Below are 19,526 nucleotides of genomic sequence, written 5' to 3'. Positions count from 1 at the left end.
TACTTAAAGTTGGAAAATTCAACATTCATACCGTTGGGTTCTAAGCTACCCAAGTGAAATATGAGATGCTGTTTCTCCAGTTTGTGTGTGGCCTCATTCTGGCAATGGAGGAGGCCCAGGACAGAAAGGTCAGTGTGGGAATGGGAAGGTTGAATTTAGGTTGGTTTAGAGACACAACGCAGAAACAGGCCCTTCGGCCCATCGAGTCCACGCCGACCAGCGATCCCCGCACATTAACACTATCCTACACACACTAGGGACAATTTGTAATTATACCAGGCAAATTAACCTACAAACCTGTACGTCTTTGGAGTGTGGGAGGAAACTAGAGATCTCGGAGAAAACCCTCACAGGTCACGGGGAGAACGTACAAACTCCGTACAGACAGCGCCCGTAGTCAGGATGGAACCCGGGCCTCTGGCGCTGTGAGGCAGCAGCTCTACCCGCTGCACCTCTGTGCCACCAAGTTGACTTAAGAATCCAGTATCTACAGTCCCTTGTTTCTTTTTTAAGTAGCAGTCATTCATGACTCTAACAATGTTTAAGAAGGAACTGCAGATGCTGGAAAAATCGAAGGTAGGCAAAAATGCTGGAGAAACTCAGCGGGTTGAGGTAGGATCTATGGAGCGAAGGAATAGGTGACGTTTCGGGTCGAGACCCTTCCTCAGACTCCAACAAGCTCTGAAATCCTGGATCCTTCGTTAGAGGGAACAAAAAACATAATTTAGTAATACCTACTGAAAAATAATAATGGGGTTTCAGACTCATTTTTCCAGTCAAATTAAAACCTGACCTTGGGGATAATAGTAAAACAAAACACAGATTCCAATGTTATTGCTTACAGTTAGAAGTCAGAAGTTTTCCTTGGCATTAAAATGTTTGGATCCCGTGGAATTTTGGATCGGTGGAGACTGCAGGCTGATGAGTGTAAACAAGATAATAGGTTGCTGCTCCATGAAGAGTCGCCATGAAACTTCCCCGGAGCCCAGACTGAATGATAAACAAACAAGGTGGTAGAGGCCAGTGGTAGGGTTGCCCTGGCATTCACTTCCCTCCATGGCCGCAGAAACCTTGTTACAGGACTGCTGTGCTTCATAACCAGAATAATCACAATCATACTTTATTAGCCAAGTATGTCACAGCCACAGAGGGTAGTTGAGGCCAGTTCATTGGCTATATTTAAGAGGGAGTTAGATGTGGCCCTTGTCGCTAAAGGGATCAGGGGGTATGGAGAGAAGGCAGGTACAGGATACTGAGTTGGATGATCAGCCATGATCATATTGAATGGCGGTGCAGGCTTGAAGGGCCGAATGGCCTCTACTCCTGCACCTATTTTCAATGTTTCTATGTTTCTATGTTTTGCAACATACGAGGAATTTGATTTGCCGTAAAGTCATTCCAATAAAAAGCAACAAGACACACAAAACACATTTTAACATAAACATCCACCACAGTGGCTCCTCCACATTCCCCACTGCGATGGAAGGCCAAAAACAGTTCTATCTCTTCCCCCTCTTTGTCCTCCTGTGGTCGGGGGCCTCGAGCGTTCTGTGACGGGACGATCTTGGCTCCCGTAGCCGGGGGTCGTGTCCTCCGCGTCGGGGCGATCAAGTTCCTGCATTGGGGGGGGGATCTCAGCTCCCCCGCGCCGGGCGATCGGACACCAGGTCGGGCCTGGTCGAATCTCCTGCGGCTCGGAGCTTCCCCACATCGGTCTCTACCCGAGACTGCCAGCTCCTCGATGGTGAAATCCGAGGCCGTGGTTGGAGTGTCGATCCCAGGCAAGGGATCGCAGGCTCTGATGGTAAGTCCACGGCCCCGCGGTGGGGCTCAAAGTCATTCCGGAGCGAGGCCGCCAGCTCCATGATGTTAGGCCGCAGAGCGACCGGAGATACGATCCGGGAAACGATCCCATATCCGGCAGGGTAAGAGATTGAAGAAAAGTTCCCCCCCCCCCCCCCCCCCCCCCCCACATAAAACAAACCAGAGATCATTAATGCAAACTGTTAAAACACACTAAAAATAACAAAGAAGAGATGAGAAGGCAGACAGACTGTTGGCGAGGCTGCCATCGCTGTCAGCGCCCCCCCCCTAACATCATGCGCCCCCCCCCTTCGAACAACTATCTAAAAAATGTTGCAGTTTGCTACGGTAGCTGAACATATAATGAAACGTTATTTGACCTTTAAAACGCCCCCCCCCCCCCCACCGCTGATATGGCCGCAGCCTGCAAACATTTCTCCACTTTGACAAAAATTCAATGTGACTTAAAGCTAGACTGTAAAAACCGTATTTGCTTGCAGCAAAAGTCTGCAAATTGTTGGTAGACAAAAGTGCTGGAGAAACTCAGCGGGTGTGGCAGCATCTATGGAGCGAAGGAAATAGGCAACGTTTCGGGCCGAAACCCTTCTGGAAATAGGCAACGTTTCGGGATGAAACCCTTCTGGAAATAGGCAACGTTTCGGGCCGAAACCCTTCTGGAAATAGGCAACGTTTCGGGCCGAAATCCTTCTGGAAATAGGCAACGTTTCGGGCCGAAATCCTTCTGGAAATAGGCAACGTTTCGGGCCGAAACCCTTCTGGAAATAGGCAACGTTTCGGGCCGAAACCCTTCTGGAAATAGGCAACGTTTCGGGCCGAAATCCTTCTGGAAATAGGCAACGTTTCGGGCCGAAACCCTTCCGGGTTTCGGCCCGAAACGTTGCCTATTTCCTTCGCTCCATAGATGCTGCTGCACCCGCTGAGTTCCTCCAGCACTTTTGGCTACCTTCGATTTTCCAGCATCTGCAGTTCCTTCTTAAACAGTCTGTAAATTGTTGGGGTTTTTGTGCTTCCAGACTGGTGAATTTAGGAGTCGTTTTTTTCTTCTCCTTAAAATCCTTTCGTGCTGGTTTTGGTTTGGCTGTGTCGAGGTGCAGTATTTCACGATGCACTCATGAACCTGGCGGACATTGGGTTGTGGTGGTCAGGGTGATGGGTCTCATTAAGGAGCACTAGTCCCACCACTAGTCCCACCACTAGTCCCACCAAAGGCTCATCATTCAGTGGGACTGGGAGGGAGCTGGAGAGGTGGGGCGTAAGGAGCAAGGTATTGCATCCAGCACCTTCATGGTCGGCTGCAGCAGGCCCCCCCCGGGACACAGAGAGGGGAGGGGAGGACAATAGACAATAGGTGCAGGAGTAGGCCATTCGGCCACTCGAGCCAGGGGTGGGGGGAAGATTTAATAGGATTTAATAGGAACCTGAGGGGCAACGGTTCCACACAGAGGGTAGTGGGTGTATGGAACGAGCTGCCACAGGAGGTTGTTGAGGGAGGAACTATATCAACATTTAAAATACATTTGAACAGGTACATGGATAGGAAAGGTTTAGAGAGGTAGAAACATAGAAACATAGGCAATAGGTGCAGGAGTAGGCCATTCGGCCCTTCGAGCCAGCACCGCCATTCAATGTGATCATGGCTGATCATCCCCAATCAGTACCCCGTTCCTGCCTTCTCCCCATATCCCCTTGACTCCGCTATCTTTAAGAGCCCTATCCAGCTCTCTCTTGAAAGTATCCAGAGAACCGGCCTCCACCGCCCTCTGAGGCAGAGAATTCCACAGACTCACAACTCTCTGTGAGAAAAAGTGTTTCCTTGTCTCTGTTCTAAATGGCTTTACCCCTTATTCGTAAACTGTGGCCCCTGGTTCTGGACTCCCCCAACATCGGGAACATGTTTCCTGCCTCTAGCAGCGGAGAGGAGAGGGGAGGGACGTCGGTTCGCGGGAACTGCTCCTGTACATCGAGCGCATGTGCCGAGCGGACTTTGGACTTTGAATATGTGGCAGTGCCCACACGTGTGATACATGCAAGAAGAATTTCACCGAAGATTTAATAGGAACCTGAGGAGCAACGGTTCCACACAGAGGGTGATGGGTGTATGGAACAAGCTGCCACATGAGATAGTTGAGGGATGGACTATATCAACATTTAAAAGACATTTGGACAGATACATGGATAGGAATGGTTTAGAGGGGTAGAAACATAGAAACATAGGCAATAGGTGCAGGAGGAGGCCATTTGGCGTTTTTGAGCCAGCACCGCCATTCATTGTGATCATGGCTGATCATCCACAATCAGTAACCCCGAGCCTGCCCTCCCCATATCCCCTGACTCCACCAGCCCCTAGAGCTCTAACTAACTCTCTTTGAAATCCATCCAGTGACTTGGCCTCCACTGCCCTCTGTGGCAGGGAATTCCATAAATTCACAACTCTCTGGGTGAAAAAGTTTTTCTCACCTCAGTCTTAAATGCCCCCCCCCTTTATTCTTAGACTGTGGCCCCTGGTTCTGGACTCGCCCAATATTGGGAACATTTTTCCTGCATCTAGCTTGTCCAGTCCTTTTATAATTTTATACGTTTCTATAAGATCCCCCTCATCCTTCGAAATTCCAGTGAATACAAGCCCAGTCTTTCCAAATGCGGGCAAGTGGATCGAGCATCGTGGTTGACATGGACATGATGGGCTGAAGGGCCTGTTTTCGTGCTGTATGGCTCTATGAAAGCAAAGACTACAGAACACAGAGTGTTTGGCAGAGCAGATACAGGCCATTGATCCAATGTTGTGTGGCAGCATTGGTGCATCTGTTTGACCCATTTAGAGTCAAGAGTATTTTATTGTCATATGTCACAAATAAAACAATGCATTTTTTACTTGCATCAGCACAACAGAATATGTAAAGATAGTCCTCTGTAAACAATACAATAAATGATAAAAGTTCAGTATAACCACATTAAAAAAAATATATAACACACACACACAGGCCGCTTGCCTTTCACCTCTTTAATTTTCCAACATTGCTCTCTATTCCCTTCCCCCCCCAACTGCTTTGAAAAATACTTCATGGAAACAGGCCCTTCGGCCCACCGAGTCCATGCTAACCATCGATCACCCGTTCACACACTAGTTCCATGTTATCCCACTTTCTCATCCACTCCCAACACACTAGGGGGACAATTTACAGAGGGGCCGATTAACCGACAAACCCGCACGTCTCTGGGATGTGGGGGGAAACCGAGGCAACTGGAAGAAACCTACGCGGTCACAGGGAGAACGTGCAAACTCCACATAGACAGCACCCGAGGTCAGGATCGAACCTGCGTCTCTGACTCTGTAAGGCAGCAACTCTACCGCTGCGCCAGCGTGCCGCCCTGGACAGGCTTTTTTAAGCTGAGAAAGAAGATAGACGCAAAAAGCTGGAGTAGCTCAGCGGGTCAAACAACATGTCTGGAAAGAAGGAATGGGCGACTTTTCGGGTCTGAAGAGGGGTCTGAAGAGGGGCCGATTAACCTACAAACCTGCACGTCTTTGGGATGTGGGAGGAAACCGGAGCACCCGGGGTCATGGAGTCACAGGGAGAACGTGCAAACTCCACACAGACATCAGCCGAGGTCAGGATGGAACCAGGGTCTCTGTGGCTGTGAGGCAGTGGCTCCACCACTCTGCCACCGTGCCTTATTTTCACATCAGGCACCGCAGTAGCAAAGTAGTTCATTGCCTGTAGAGAGATCCGCGGATTCCCAATCATCAACGCAATACTGCTGTTGGCAAAATCTGAAATAAAACAGAAAAAACTGGGAACACTCAGCGGTTCAGGCAGCATCTGTGGAATGTGAAAGAGAGTCAACTTTGTGGGTGGAGAGACAATGATTCTCTTGCCACAGATGCTGTCTGGATTAGAGGATATTGGCTAGATTGAGAGGTTGAACCAACCTGGGATTGTTTTCCTAGGAACATCAGAACCTGAGGGTAGACTTGAGGGAAGTATATAAAATTATGGAGCACGGATAGGGTAGACAGTCACAACCTTTCTCCGAGAGTCCAAATGTCAAAGACTAGTGCAAGGGTCCCCAAATGTCACCCACCCAGGGGGTAAATTTGTTGCTTCTGGATTTGTAGATATTTGTTCTGATTGACTGACTGTGTTTGGTTCTGGTATACCGGTATCTGTTCATCATTAGTTGTTCATGAATAAGTGAAATGACATTGTTATGCGCTATTAAAGTTGCCGGGGGTAAACGGGACGAGAAAGGCAGGAACGGGGCACTGATTGGGGATGATCAGCCACGATCACATTGAATGGCGGTGCAGGCTCGAAGGGCCGAATGGCCTACTCCTGCACCTATTGTCTATGTAAAATAAACAGAAGGGAAGAACTGTTCCTGAGTGTGGTGGTGCGTGCTTTCAAGCTTTCCCTCTCTCCAGACAAAATCCTTAAAGCCACGATCACATTTAGTGGGAACCCTTCCAAAACTGGGATCCAAAATTCCCCAGGGAAGTTTGTCCAGGAAAGAGTTAACAACTCCTGGAAATCACCGATTGGTGCTTTGAGGGGGAAGGAAACATGTTATTGGTTTGCCCTCTCCGGAGAGAGACTGATAGGCTGTGTGATGTGGAATTGGCTGCCTATCTCTGTGTGAAGAAACAGATTCATTCAGGGAGTTTGTTGTTAGTTAAAGAATGCCGCTGTGCATCAAGCAGCTGGGACCAAGGTATTGACAACTGCTCAGCCACTGAAATACTCCACGCGGTGACAGACTTTCCACCTCAATACGTTCTGGAGCAAAGAATAGTTGAAAGGGAACTCACTTTCCCAAGTTGCTGTGATACCATGGTCATGTTGCCGCCTCTCGCCCTGATCGTTGCCGGTTATATCATGAGCCCCGTGTTAACGTGCCAGTTCCCCACCGACTGGAGACCCCTGAGCGAGGGGTGCAGGGCGGAGCTGGCCGAGATCATCGTCTATGCCAGGGTGCTGGCCATCCACCAGGACATGTACAGCGTGTTCAACTACCTGCCGTGGCAGTACGAAGCCAGCTTGTTCTACTCGGCCGAGATCGAGACGGAGTGTGACCAGGCGTGGGGCAGCATGCTGGAGGTGCCCAGCGGGTCCCGGCTCAACCTCACCGGGCTGGGCTATTTCTCCTGCCAGTCCCACACCGTCATGGAGAATAACAGCTACTTCTTCTTCCTCAGGTACTGCCACACACACTGCTCTCTTGGGACAAATGTGACCATCCATCATTTCATTATACTGGTGTAGCGACATGTATCATTGTATCATTAGGCTCATGTAACATTATGTGTTATTGTATCATTATGCCAATGTAACAACATACAGCCTTCATTGTATCATTATACTGGTATGGCGATATGCAACATTATACCATTATAAACACATAGATACATAAACAATAAGTGCAGGAGGCCATTCAGCCCTTCGAACCAGCACTGCCATTCATAGAAACATAGAAAATAGATGCAGGAATAGGCCATTCAGCCCTTCAAACCAGCACCGCCATTCAATGTGATCAGGGCTGGTCATCCCCAATCAGTACCCCGTTCCTGCCTTCTCCCCATATCCCTTGATTCCGTTAGCCCCGAGAGCTCTATCTAACTCTCTCTTGAAAGCATCCAGTGGATCTGTTATAGAGTGATAGGGCGTGGAAACGGGCCCTTCGGCCCAACTTGCCCACACCGACCAACATGTCCCATCTACACTAGTCCCACCTGCCCACATTTGGCCCATAAACCTGTCCCTTGTACCTGTCTAAATGTTTCATCAACTTTGCAATAGTCCCAGCCTCAACTGCCTCCTCCCGCAGCTCGTTCCACCCACCCACCGCCCTTTGTACAAAAAGGTAACCCCTCACGTTCCAATTAAATCTTCCCCCCCCCCCCCACTTGTGCTTTGTTTAATATCTAGGTACATAAGTAGATAGGAAAGGTTTAGAAGGATATGGATCAAATGCGGGCCAGTGGGACTAGCTAGATAGGCACCTTGGTTAGCATGGACAAGATGGGCCGAAGGGTCTGTTTCCATGCTGTATGACTCTATGAAAATAACTATGATCCTGCAAACTTTTAACTCTTGCTTGCAATGTGCTGACGAGCTTCCCCGCAGAACAAGGTCAACAAGACACTGCCGTTTAGTTTGTTTATTTCCTCTAATCCTGTTTTGGTAGATTGCTTATCTCTGTGTTTATGGTCCAGAGAAGATGCAGGCACATTCCAATCGTTACCCACTCCCTGCTGCTTTCATCAGAGCTTTAGTTTAGTTTAGTTTAGAGATACAGCGCGGAAACAGGCCCTTCGGCCCACCCAGTCTGTGCCGACCAGCGATCCCTGGGTGCTAACACTATTCTACACACTCACAAGGGACAAATTTTACATTTACCAATCCAATTATTGACCTATTGTCTATTGACCCCAAACATCACCCATCCCTTCTCTCCAGAGATGCTGCCTGTCCCGCTGAGTTAGTCCAGCACTCTGTGAAACGTCACCCATTCCTTCTCTCCAGAGATGCTCTTAAGGGGTTGGACAGGCTAGATGCAGGAAGATTGCTCCCGATGTTGGGGAAGTCCAGGACAAGGGGTCACAGCTTAAGGATAAGGGGGAAATCCTTTAAAACCGAGATGAGAAGAACTTTTTTCACACAGAGAGTGGTGAATCTCTGGAACTCCCTGCCACAGAGGGTAGTCGAGGCCAGTACATTGGCTATATTTAAGAGGGAGTTAGATGTGGCCCTTGTGGCTAAGGGGATCAGAGGGTATGGAGAGAAGGCAGGTACGGGATACTGAGTTGGATGATCAGCCATGATCATATTGAATGGCGGTGCAGGCTCGAAGGGCCGAATGGCCTACTCCTGCACCTAATTTCTATGTTTCTATGTTTCTATGCTGCCTGTCCCGCTGAGTTAGTCCAGCACTCTGTGAAACGTCACCCATTCCTTCTCTCCAGAGATGCTGCCTGTCCCGCTGAGTTAGTCCAGCATTTTGTGTCTATCTTCAGTCACTAATCCTCCTGTTTAGACAATTGCAAAGTTTTAGGTCATTTGAGAACTTGATGAGGAAGGTTTCTTCCTTGAAATCTCCGCCACTAATCCCCTTCAAAACAGCAGAAGTCCTGATTCTGACCTCAGGAAATAACTTTATAAAGTTACATCCATTACTAAAAAAACAACCCTTCTCCACAACACTGTTCCCTGGCACTTTCCCAACTTTCCAACTGGGGTTTTCTAAGGATTATATCCCTAATATCATCCATAAAAGCTTTTTTTCCTGGAATGAGTCCGTGATATGTTTAACTAGTTAGTCTGTACCTATTTAATATTAATTGTTACTTAGCTAAACACTGTTTTGCAAATGTTAAAAGCTGACTCTACATCGGTGAGACCAAGCGTAGGCTTGGCGATCGTTTCGCCCAACACCTCCGCTCAGTTCGCAATAACCAACCTGATCTCCCGGTGGCTCAGCACTTCAACTCCCCCTCCCATTCCCAATCCAACCTTTCTGTCCTGGGCCTCCTCCATGGCCAGAGTGAGTCCCACCGCAACTTGGAGAAGCAGCACCTCATATTCCGCTTGGGTAGTTTACACCCCAGCGGCATGAACATTGACTTCTCCAATTTCAGGTAGTCCCTGCTTTCTCCATCCTTCCCCTCCCCTTCCCAGCTCCCCCACAGCCCACTGTCTCCGCCTCTTCCTTTCTTCTTCCTGCCTCCCCCCCCCCCACATTAATCTGAAGAAGGGTCTCGACCCGAAACGTCGCCCAGTATCTGTGATGGACCTTCGATGGTGGGGAGGTCAGTACTGTGATGGACCAGGCAGTGTCCATCACTATCATTCCATGCAGTCATTGTTGATATTAACCGTGCGATATAAATATTGTAATATTGCAAACTTGCATGAAAATACTTTATTTGTAATCTTCCAATGTGATATTTCACAATGAAATAGAAAGTGTGAATGCACAGAGAGTTTTATCCAGGATAGCGGTATAAAGAAAGAGGAGAGAGGGGAAAGATTTACTAAGAACCTGAGTGGCAACTTCACTCAGAGAGTGTTTAAGAAGGAACTGCAGATGCTGGAAAAATCGAAGGTAGACAAAAATGCTGGAGAAACTCAGCGGGTGAGGCAGCATCTATGGAGCGAAGGAATAGGTGACGTTTTGGGTTGAGACCTTTCTTCAGACTTCTTCAGACCCGAAATGACGGCATCACTCTCAGGATCTCAGGTCCACACAAGCTTCTCCACCGCGACAAGGTGACAATCCACGGAGAAGTACTATGAGTACTATAACAACATCTAAAATACACTTGGACAGGGACTTGGATAGGAAAGATTTAGAGGGATATGGGCAGGTGGAAATGGGGAATCTTGGCTAGCATGGACGAGTTGGGCTGAAGGGCCTGTTTCCGTGCTGTGTGACTATGAGTTAAATATTAGCATGTACCTCGGCCAAAGGCCGGGAAGGGAGATGAGAGGGGATCTTACAGAAACATATAAAACATATAAAAACATAAAAAAGGGATTGGACAGGCTAGATGCAGGAAAAATGTTCCCCATGTTGGGGGAGTCCAGAACCAGGGGTCACACAGTTTAAGAATAAGGGGTTGGCCATTTAGGACTGAGATGAGAAAAACCTTTTTCACCCAGAGAGTTGAGAATCTGTGGAATTCTCTGCCACAGAAGGCAGTGGAGGCCAATTCACTGAATGTATTGAAGAGAGAGTTAGATTTAGCTTTTAGGGCTAACGGAATCAAGGGATATGGGGGAGATGCATTCTCTGGATGCTTTCAAGAGAGAGCTAGATAGGGCTCTTAAAGATAGTGGAGTCTGGGGATATGGGGAGAAGGCAGGAACGGGGTACTGATTGGGGATGATCAGCCATGATCATATTGAATGGTGGTGCTGGCTCGAAGGGCCGAATGGCCTCCTCCTGCACCTATTTTCTAAGTTTCTATGTTTCTATGACTTTAGATGCAGCATCTTGGTCGGAATGGATGAGTTGGGCCGAAGGGCCTGTTTCCACGCTGTACAGTGATGGAGCACATATCTCAGTGTTGGTTTGACCGTCAGTACCAGCCCGTTAATGGTAAACCCTATTTAATTTTTTTGTTTTTGCAGGATGGATGACAATTATAATATCCTTCCACATGGAGTTAATTTTCAGGATGCTATTTTTCCAGACACCACGGAGAACAGGAGGATGTTTTCCAGTTTATTCCAGTTCTCAAACTGTACCAAAGGCCAACACCTCCAAACCTACACAGCCGACTGGCAGCTGCAGGAAGACACCAAGGTAAGGTGGCCGTGTGAGACACAGAGTGCTGGAGTAACTCAGCAGGTCAGGCAGCATCTGTGGAGAACATGGATAGGTGACGTTTCACAGAGTGCTGGAGTAACTCAGCGGGTGCAGCAGCATCTATGGAGCGAAGGAAATAGGCAACGTTTCGGGACGAAACCCGTAAGGGTTTCGGCCCGAAACGTTGCCTATTTCCAGAAGGATTTCGGCTCGAAACGTTGCCTATTTCCTTAGCTCCGTGGGTCAGGCAGCATCTGTGGAGAACACGGATAGGTGACGTTTCACAGAGTGCTGGAGTAACTCAGCGGGTCAGGCAGCATCTGTGGAGAACATGGATAGGTGACGTTTCACAGAGTGCTGGAGTAACTCAGCGGGTCAGGCAGCATCTGTGGAGAACATGGATAGGTGACGTTTCACAGAGTGCTGGAGTAACTCAGCGGGTCAGGCAGCATCTGTGGAGAACATGGATAGGTGACCTTTTGGGTTGGGATCCTTCTTCAGATTGATTGGGGACGGGGGAGGTGGAAAGCTGGAAGAAAGAAGATGGGGGCCAGGACAAAGCTTGGTCAGTGATAAGTGGCTACAGGTGATGGGGGTGTTTTGATTGGCAAATGGTTGGACAAAGACCAGTGATGAAAAGATAAAAAAGTGTGAGAGAAGCACAGATTAGTTGCAACTCGTGAAGCAAGAGGAAGGAATGTGGGGTGGGGTGGGGAGGAGGAGAGGAGAGGAGAGGAGAGGAGAGGAGAAGAGAGGAGGGGAGGGGGGGGGAGGGAGGGGGAGGGGAGAAATGGGTGTGCATCAAGTTTTGGCAAAGGGAAGAGAGGGGAGAAAGATGGGGACAAAAATGCTGGAGAAACTCAGCGGGTGAGGCAGCATCTATGGAGCGAAGGAAATGGCGAAGTTTCGGGTCAAGACCCTTCTACACCCGCTGAGTTTCTCCAGCATTTTTGTCTGCCTTCGATTTTTTCCAGCATCTGCAGTTCCTTCTTAAACAGGAGAAAGAAAGGGGGGGGGGGGGCGAGGTTCTTTGTAGATGTTTCCTAAAATTGGAGAATTCAATGTTTAAGAGAAAAATGTCAATGTTCCATTCCTAGTAAACGTGAGATGAAAAGACTGTTGACTCGTGACTTCCCTGGAGAGAAGGAATGGGTGAAGTTTCAGGTTGAGACCCCGTTCAGACTCCCCCGAAACGTCACCCATTCCTTCTCTCCAGAGATGCTGCCTGTCCCGCTGAGTTACTCCAGCATTTTTGTCTATCTTGGGTTTAAACCAGCATCTGCAGTTCCTTCCTACACATAAGAACCTGAGGGTTGACTTGAGAGAAGTAAATAAAATGATACAACCTAGGAATATGGGGAGAAGGCAGGCATGGGTCACTGATTGTGGACGATCAGCCATGATCACAATGATTCGAAGGGCCAAATGGCCACCTCCTGCACCTATTGTCTATTTTCTATGAGGCACGGATAGGGTGGACAGTCAGAACCTTTCTCCGAGAGTGGAAATGTCAAAGACTAGAGGGCATAGCTCAGTGAGAGGGGCAAAGGTCAAAGGACAGGGGAAACGGTCAAAGGTCAGGGGTGGTGGTGGAAGCAGATACGATAGTGGTGTTTTAGCCTTGGTGCTCCGCCCGCAAGTGACAACATGACATACAGTGACAGTTCGGGATGACACATAAAACATTAAACATTAATACTAAAACATTATTGATTAAACATGTGAATTAAATAAATACATGCAGGGAATGGAGGGATATGGATCGCGTGCAGGCAGAGGAGATTTGACTGACGTCATTGTGTTTAGTACCGGCATTCTGGGCTGAAGGGCCGTACTCTTCCACGTTCTAAAATGCCAGATTGTGGAACCCCTTTCTTGGGTGTAAGCCAGCACCTGTAGTTCCTTCCCACGCAGTTGACTAGTGAGCTATTCCTTCTCTCCATAGATGCTGCCTCACCCACTGAGTTTCTCCAGCATTTTTGTCTGCCATCGATTTTTCCAGCATCTGCAGTTCCTTCTTAAGCAGTGAGCTTCCTTCACACTGATAAGCCCTGGGATTTTGCGACAACTGCCCATTCCTGTCCAGGGTTATCTCGGTGCTGATGACACTGATGCATAGCAAGATGTCAGCATGCCAGGGTGTTTAGAAGACAAATATTTTTGTTTGTAGGCCGGGAGAGAGTGACTGTCGACGTGACCTTTAAACCCGGCTATCTGAACCATCCCCAGCAGAGTGAAGCAGAATAAACATTGCTGAAGGGATTGTGTAGGAAGGAACCTTCCGCAGTTGTACAGAGCCCTAGTGAGACCACACCTGGAGTATTGTGTGCAGGTTTGGTCCCCTAATTTGAGGAAGGACATTCTTGCTATTGAGGGAGTGCAGCGTAGGTTTACAAGGTTAATTCCCGGGATGGCGGGACTGTCATATGCTGAGAGAATGGAGCAGCTGGGCTTGTACACTCTGGAGTTTAGAAGGATGAGAGGTAATCTCATTGAAACATATAGGATTGTTAAGGGCTTGGACACACTAGAGGCAGGAAACATGTTCCCGATGTTGGGGGAGTCCAGAACCAGGGGCCACAGTTTAAGAATAAGGAGTAAGCCATTTAGAACAGAGACGAGGAAACATTTTTTTCTCACAGAGAGTGGTGAGTCTGTGGAATTCTCTGACTCAGAGGGCGGTAGAGGTGGGTTCTCTGGATGCTTTCAAGAGAGAGCTAGATAGGGCTTTTAAAGATAGCGGAGTCAGGGGATATGGGGAGAAGGCAGGAACGGGGTACTGATTGGGGATGATCAGCCATGATCACATTGAATGGCAGTGCTGGCTCGAAGGGCCGAATGGCCTACTCCTGCACCTATTGTCTATTGTCTATTGAACCGCAGATGCTGGTTCACACCGAAGATAGATACAACATGCTGGAGTAACTCAGCGGGACAGGCAGCATCTCTGGAGAGAAGCTTCAAGAAGGAACTGTAGATGCTGGAAAATCGAAGGAAGACTAAAGTGCTGGAGAAACTTAGCGGGTGCAGCAGCATCTATGGAGCAGTGGAGCTATGGAGCACTCTGGAGAGAAGGAATAGGTGACGTTTCGGGACGAGACCCTTCTGCTAAGGCATTAGCAAATGTCTGCAAATCTTTGGAGGAAGAGAGGTTTCAAACAGCGGGGGGGGGGGGGGGGGGGGGGGGGGTGGTGTGAGCCCTTGGGCAATTTGTTTATAAGAGTGCGTTTACAATAACTCATCTCCTCTGCAAAGCCTCTGTGAGAATCAGTACGCTTCCATGAGATCGCTCGCTTCCCACTCTTCCAAGGTTCACGGAAGATTTTGCCTGACATAATTCTCTGGGATGAAGCTGTCCCTGAAACTGGAGGTCGACACAAAATTCTGGAGTAGCTCCGCGGGACATACAGCATCTCTGGAGAGAAGGAATAGGTGACGTTCTTTCAGGAAGGAGATGAGGGGAAATTACTTTAGTCAGAGGGTGGTGAATCTGTGGACTTCATTGCCACAGACGGCTGTGGAGGCCAAGTGGTGCTGGTTCGAAGGGCCGAATGGCCTACTCCTGCACCTACTGTCTATTGTCTAAGTCAGTGGATATTTTTAAGGTAGAGATTGACAGATTCTTGATTAGTACGGGTGTCAGAGGTTATGGGGAGAAGGCAGGAGAATGGGGTTAGGAGGGAAAGATAGATCAGCCATGATAGAATGGCGGATTAGACTTGATGGGCCGAACCGCCTAATCTACTCCTATCACTTATGACCTTACGTTTTGGGTCGAGACCCTTCGACGGACTGAGAGACAGGGGCACATTTTATTCCCACCATTCTTTAGGCAACTGAACCATCCTATCAACAACTAGAGAGTGGTTCTGAGCTCCCACCTTCTACATTGGAGACCCTCAGACTAACTCCAACTGGACATTCTCTGCACTAAATGTTATTCCCTTCATCCTGTACCTGTACACAGCGTACGCCCCGATTGTAATCATGTGATGTCTTTCCATTGACTGGATCTCATGCAACAAAAAGATCTCCACCTGTAGTAACAAAGAACTGCAGGTGGCTATTTATACCAAAGAAATACTAAAGTGCTGGAGTAACTCAACAGGTCAGGCAGCATCTCTGGAGAAAATGCATGGGTGACGTTACTGGTCGGGACCCTTTTTTAGTCTGAAGGAGGGTCCAGACCAAATAATGTCACCCATCCTTTGTCTACACAGATGCTGCCTGGCCCACTGGGTTTTTCCAGCACTTTGTGTTCAGTTTGTCACTGTACCTCAGTACATGTGACAATAAACAAAACTAAACATAGATACAATCAAGTCAAACCCCAGTCCAATAGGTAGAGTAAAGGGGAAGATACAGAGTGCAGGATATAGTTCTCAGCATTGTAGCGCATCAGTTCCACAGACAAAGTCCAATGTCCGCAATGGGGTAGAGGTGAATCGGACAGCACCCTAGCTTATGGAAGGGCCGTTCAGAAGCCTGATAACAGAGGGGAAGAAGCTGTTCCTGAGTCTGGTGGTGCGCGCTTTCAGGCTTCTGTACCTTCTGCCGGACGGGGCGAAAGCGGGGAGACGAAGGAATGACCGGGGTGGGACAGGGACAAGTCTTTGATTATGGAAGATAGACACAGTGCTGGAGCAACTCAGCGGGACAGGCAACATCTCTGGAGAAAAGGAATGGGTGACGCTACGGGTCGAGACCCTTCTTCAGACTGAGAGTCAGAACGGCATCAGGACTTTCAGAAGCAAGGAACAGCTGCAATAATAAAGTTTGGTGTCTTTCAGTAATAGTTAGCCGGTTGCTTCTGTTGCCGATTGTTACTCACTGCCTCATTTCACGGTTCAGCTGCGTCTGTGGGGAGGCCAAACGGTGACACTTTTGATTGCCTTTCTTTATCCGTGGAGGAAGTCATTATTTATATACTGAGTTCAAAGAGTCAAAAGTCTGTCGAGGTACATGGTGATATCATACCGGGTCCAATGTAATCTACAGTGGCCAAAGTCCAAATGAAATGACCACACGTTTGTATCAACAGCCATCATTATTTATCAATGGGGAAAGAGGTAGATGTTTAACTCTGGCACAAGCTTGCTGCGTTAGCCGAAGAAATGTTTGTAGGTTAATTGGCTTCTGTAAATTGTCAATTGACAATAGACAATAGGTGCAGGAGTAGGCCATTTGGCCCTTCGAGCCAGCACCGCCATTCAATGTGATCATGGCTGATCATCCACAATCAGTACCCCGTTCCTGCCTTCTCCCCATATCCCCCGACTCTGCTATTTTTAAGAGCCCTATCTAGCTCTCTCTTGAAAGCATCCAGAGAACCGGCCTCCACCGCCCTCTGAGGCAGAGTATTCCACAGACTCACCAATCTCTGTGAGAAAAAGTGTTTCCTCGTCTCCGTTCTAAATGGCTTACTCCTTATTCTTAAACTGTGGCCCCTGCTTCTGGTCTACCCCAACATCGGGAACATGTTTCCTGCCTCTAGCGTGTCCAAGCCCTTAACAATCCTATATGTTTCAATGAGATGCCCTCTCATCTTTCTAAATTCCAGAATATACAAGCCCAGCTGCACCATTCTCTCAGCATATGACAGTCCCGCCATCCCGGGAATTAACCTTGTAAACCTACGCTGCACTCCCTCAATAGCAAGAATGTCCTTCCTCAAATTAGGGAACTGCACACAATACTCCAGGTGTGGTCTCACTAGGACCGTGTACAACTGCAGTCGCCGAAAAAATCACCAAGTGGGACAGGCCCTTTAGTTTTCAGTTTAGTTTAGAGATATAATGCAGAAACAGTCCCTTCGACCCACTGAGTTCACGCTGACCGTTGGTGTGTGGGATACAACTAGCGTACAGGTTATCGCTGGTCGGCGTGGACTCAGTGAACCAAGGGGCCTGAATCCACTCTGTATCTCTTAAACCTCTCCTGAATGTCATAAGATACGATACGATAGAACTTTATTCATCCCAGGAGGGAAATTGATCTGCCAACAGCCGTAAAAACACAAGATACTTGAAACATTAAATTAAATTGACGAGGATTGGGGAGGGGGGAGGAAGGCAGTCTCAGTCCACCCCACGACAGAAGGGGGAGGGGTTGTATAGTTTGATAGCCACGGGAAAGAAGGATCTCCTGTGATGTTCTGTGCTGCATCTTGGTGGAACCAGTCTGTTGCTGAAGGTGCTCCTCAGGTTGACCAGTGTGTGTCACGGAGGGGGTGAGCAGTATTGTCTGCAGCTTGAGGAGCATCCTCCCCTCCAAGACCAACCTCCCATGAATCCAACTCCACCCCCACATGAGGCAATTGTATCTTTAAGGGCCTGTCACACTTGGCGATTTTTTCAGCGACTGCTGGCATCATTGACTGACGTCTCAGGTCACCAGAAAATTCGCAGCGTGACTCGGCGTGATGCCTTGTTGCCACGCACGGTGTTTTTTCATATTTTTTTGGTTGCCGCTGGATTTATGAAATGTTCAAAATCTTTTGCCGACCCTGATATGACGCCGGCAGTTGCTGAAAAAATCGCCAAGTGGGACAGGCCCTTTAGGTTTTAGTTTAGTTTAGAGATATAATGCAGAAACAGCCCTTCGACCCACTGAGTCCAGGCTGACCAGCGATCCCCGCACGCTAACACTACCCTACACACACACACTAGGGACAATTTACAATTTTTACCAAAGCCATTTAACCTACAAACCTGCACGTCTTTGGAGTGTGGGAGGAAACCGGAGCGCCTGAAGAAAACCCACGGGGAGAACGTGCAAACTCCGTACAGACAGCACCCGTAGTCAGGATGGAACCCGGGTCTCCGGCGCTGTGAGGCAGCAACTCTACCGCTGCGCCACCGTGTTTGTGAGCAGGTTGGACTGAAGGGTCTGTTTCCGTGCTACACTACTCAATAACTGCTGGAGGAACTCAACGCGTCAGGCAGCATCTGTGAAGGAAAAGGCTGGGTGACATTTTGCTCCTTCTTCAGACTGGATGGTGGAGAAAACTGTGGGGGGGAGGGGAGTGATAGGTGGGTACAGGTGAGGGGGTGATGGGCAGATGGGTGGAGTAAGTGACAAATGCTGGAGGTGAAAAAGTGACAAAAGGGTGTCGGATACGGAGAGAAGAGGCGTGTGTGTCATTGATCCTGAATTAATGCAGAGATGCTGCCTGACCCGCTGAGTTACTCCAGCACTCTGTGAAACGTCACCTATCCATGTTCTCCACAGATGCTGCCTGACCCGCTGAGTTACTCCAGCACTCTGTGTCTTTATCTGGTATAAACTCGCAACTGCAGTTTCTACATTTTCTCAAAACGCTAAGTTGTGTCAAATTTATTTAAGAAAGAACTGCAGATGCTGGAAAAAAATCGAAGGTAGACAAAAATGCTGGAGGAACTCAGTGGGTGAGGCAGCAGCATCTATGGAGTGAAGGAATAGGTGATGTTTCGGGTCGAGACTCGGAAAAACATCTATGGAGCGAAGGAATAGGTGACGTTTCGGGTCGAGACCCACAAGGGTCTCGACCCGAAACGTCACCTATTCCTTCGCTCCATAGATGCTGCCTCACCCGCTGAGTTTCTCCAGCATTTTGGTCTACCTTCAAAAAATCAGGCAGAGTAGCTAACGAACTGCAGTGGGACATGTGGTTTACTAAGAGTTTCCATAACACAGACTATTCCACTACAGATTATTTTAAATCCTTTTGAACTAACGCAGCACAGGATTAAACAATTAGCCTTCACAAATCTTCCACTTCATGCACTGTGAAATGAATCATATTCTCCACTCAACCAACTAACGATCACAGAATTAAAGCCATATTTCCATTTTAGACATTTGGACTGCAGAGATACAGCGCGGAAACAGGCCCTTCGACCCACCGAGTCCGCGATGACCAGCGATCACCCCTCGCACTAACACTATCCTACACACGCACACCAGGGACAGTTTCACAATTTACCCCCGAAGTCAATTGACCTACCAACCTGCACGTCTTTGGAGTGTGGGAGGAAACGGGGAGAACGTGCAAACTCCACACAGAGAGCACCAGGATCTAACCCGGGTCTCTGGCGCCGTGAGGCAGCAGCTCTACCCGCTGCATTACTGTGCCGTCCACAGGATAAAGTTAGCTAAAATTGGAGAATTCAATGGTCATACTGAAAATCTCACAAGAGTGCTGGAGTAACTCAGCGGGTCAGGCAGCATCTGTGGAGAACATGGATAGGTGACGTTTCACAGAGTGCTGGAGTAACTCTGCGGGTCAGGCAGCATCTGTGGAGAACATGGATAGGTGACGTTTCACAGAGTGCTGGAGTAACTCAGCGGGTCAGGCAGCATCTGTGGAGAACATGGATAGGTGACGTTTCACAGAGTGCTGGAGTAACTCAGCGAGT

The 19,526-nt window shown here is 48.5% G+C and overlaps 1 protein-coding gene across 1 annotated transcript in view; it reads left to right on the top strand.

Annotated features, from left to right (window-relative positions):
- Positions 1–6,404: 6,404 nt before the first annotated feature.
- The window catches only part of ccdc3 (coiled-coil domain containing 3), a 30,174-nt gene continuing 17,052 nt past the window's right edge, over positions 6,405–19,526 (top strand). Inside the window, exons 1-2 of the mRNA XM_033040193.1 lie at positions 6,405–7,018; positions 10,953–11,127. Of these exons, the coding sequence (XP_032896084.1) occupies positions 6,654–7,018; positions 10,953–11,127 (540 nt within the window). The 5' untranslated portion in view covers positions 6,405–6,653. The remainder of the gene's footprint in view (positions 7,019–10,952; positions 11,128–19,526) is intronic.

Source organism: Amblyraja radiata, chromosome 21 (assembly GCF_010909765.2).
Source record: "Amblyraja radiata isolate CabotCenter1 chromosome 21, sAmbRad1.1.pri, whole genome shotgun sequence".
NCBI classification, from domain to species: domain Eukaryota; kingdom Metazoa; phylum Chordata; class Chondrichthyes; order Rajiformes; family Rajidae; genus Amblyraja; species Amblyraja radiata.
This window is presented reverse-complemented; position numbering and strand designations above follow the sequence as displayed.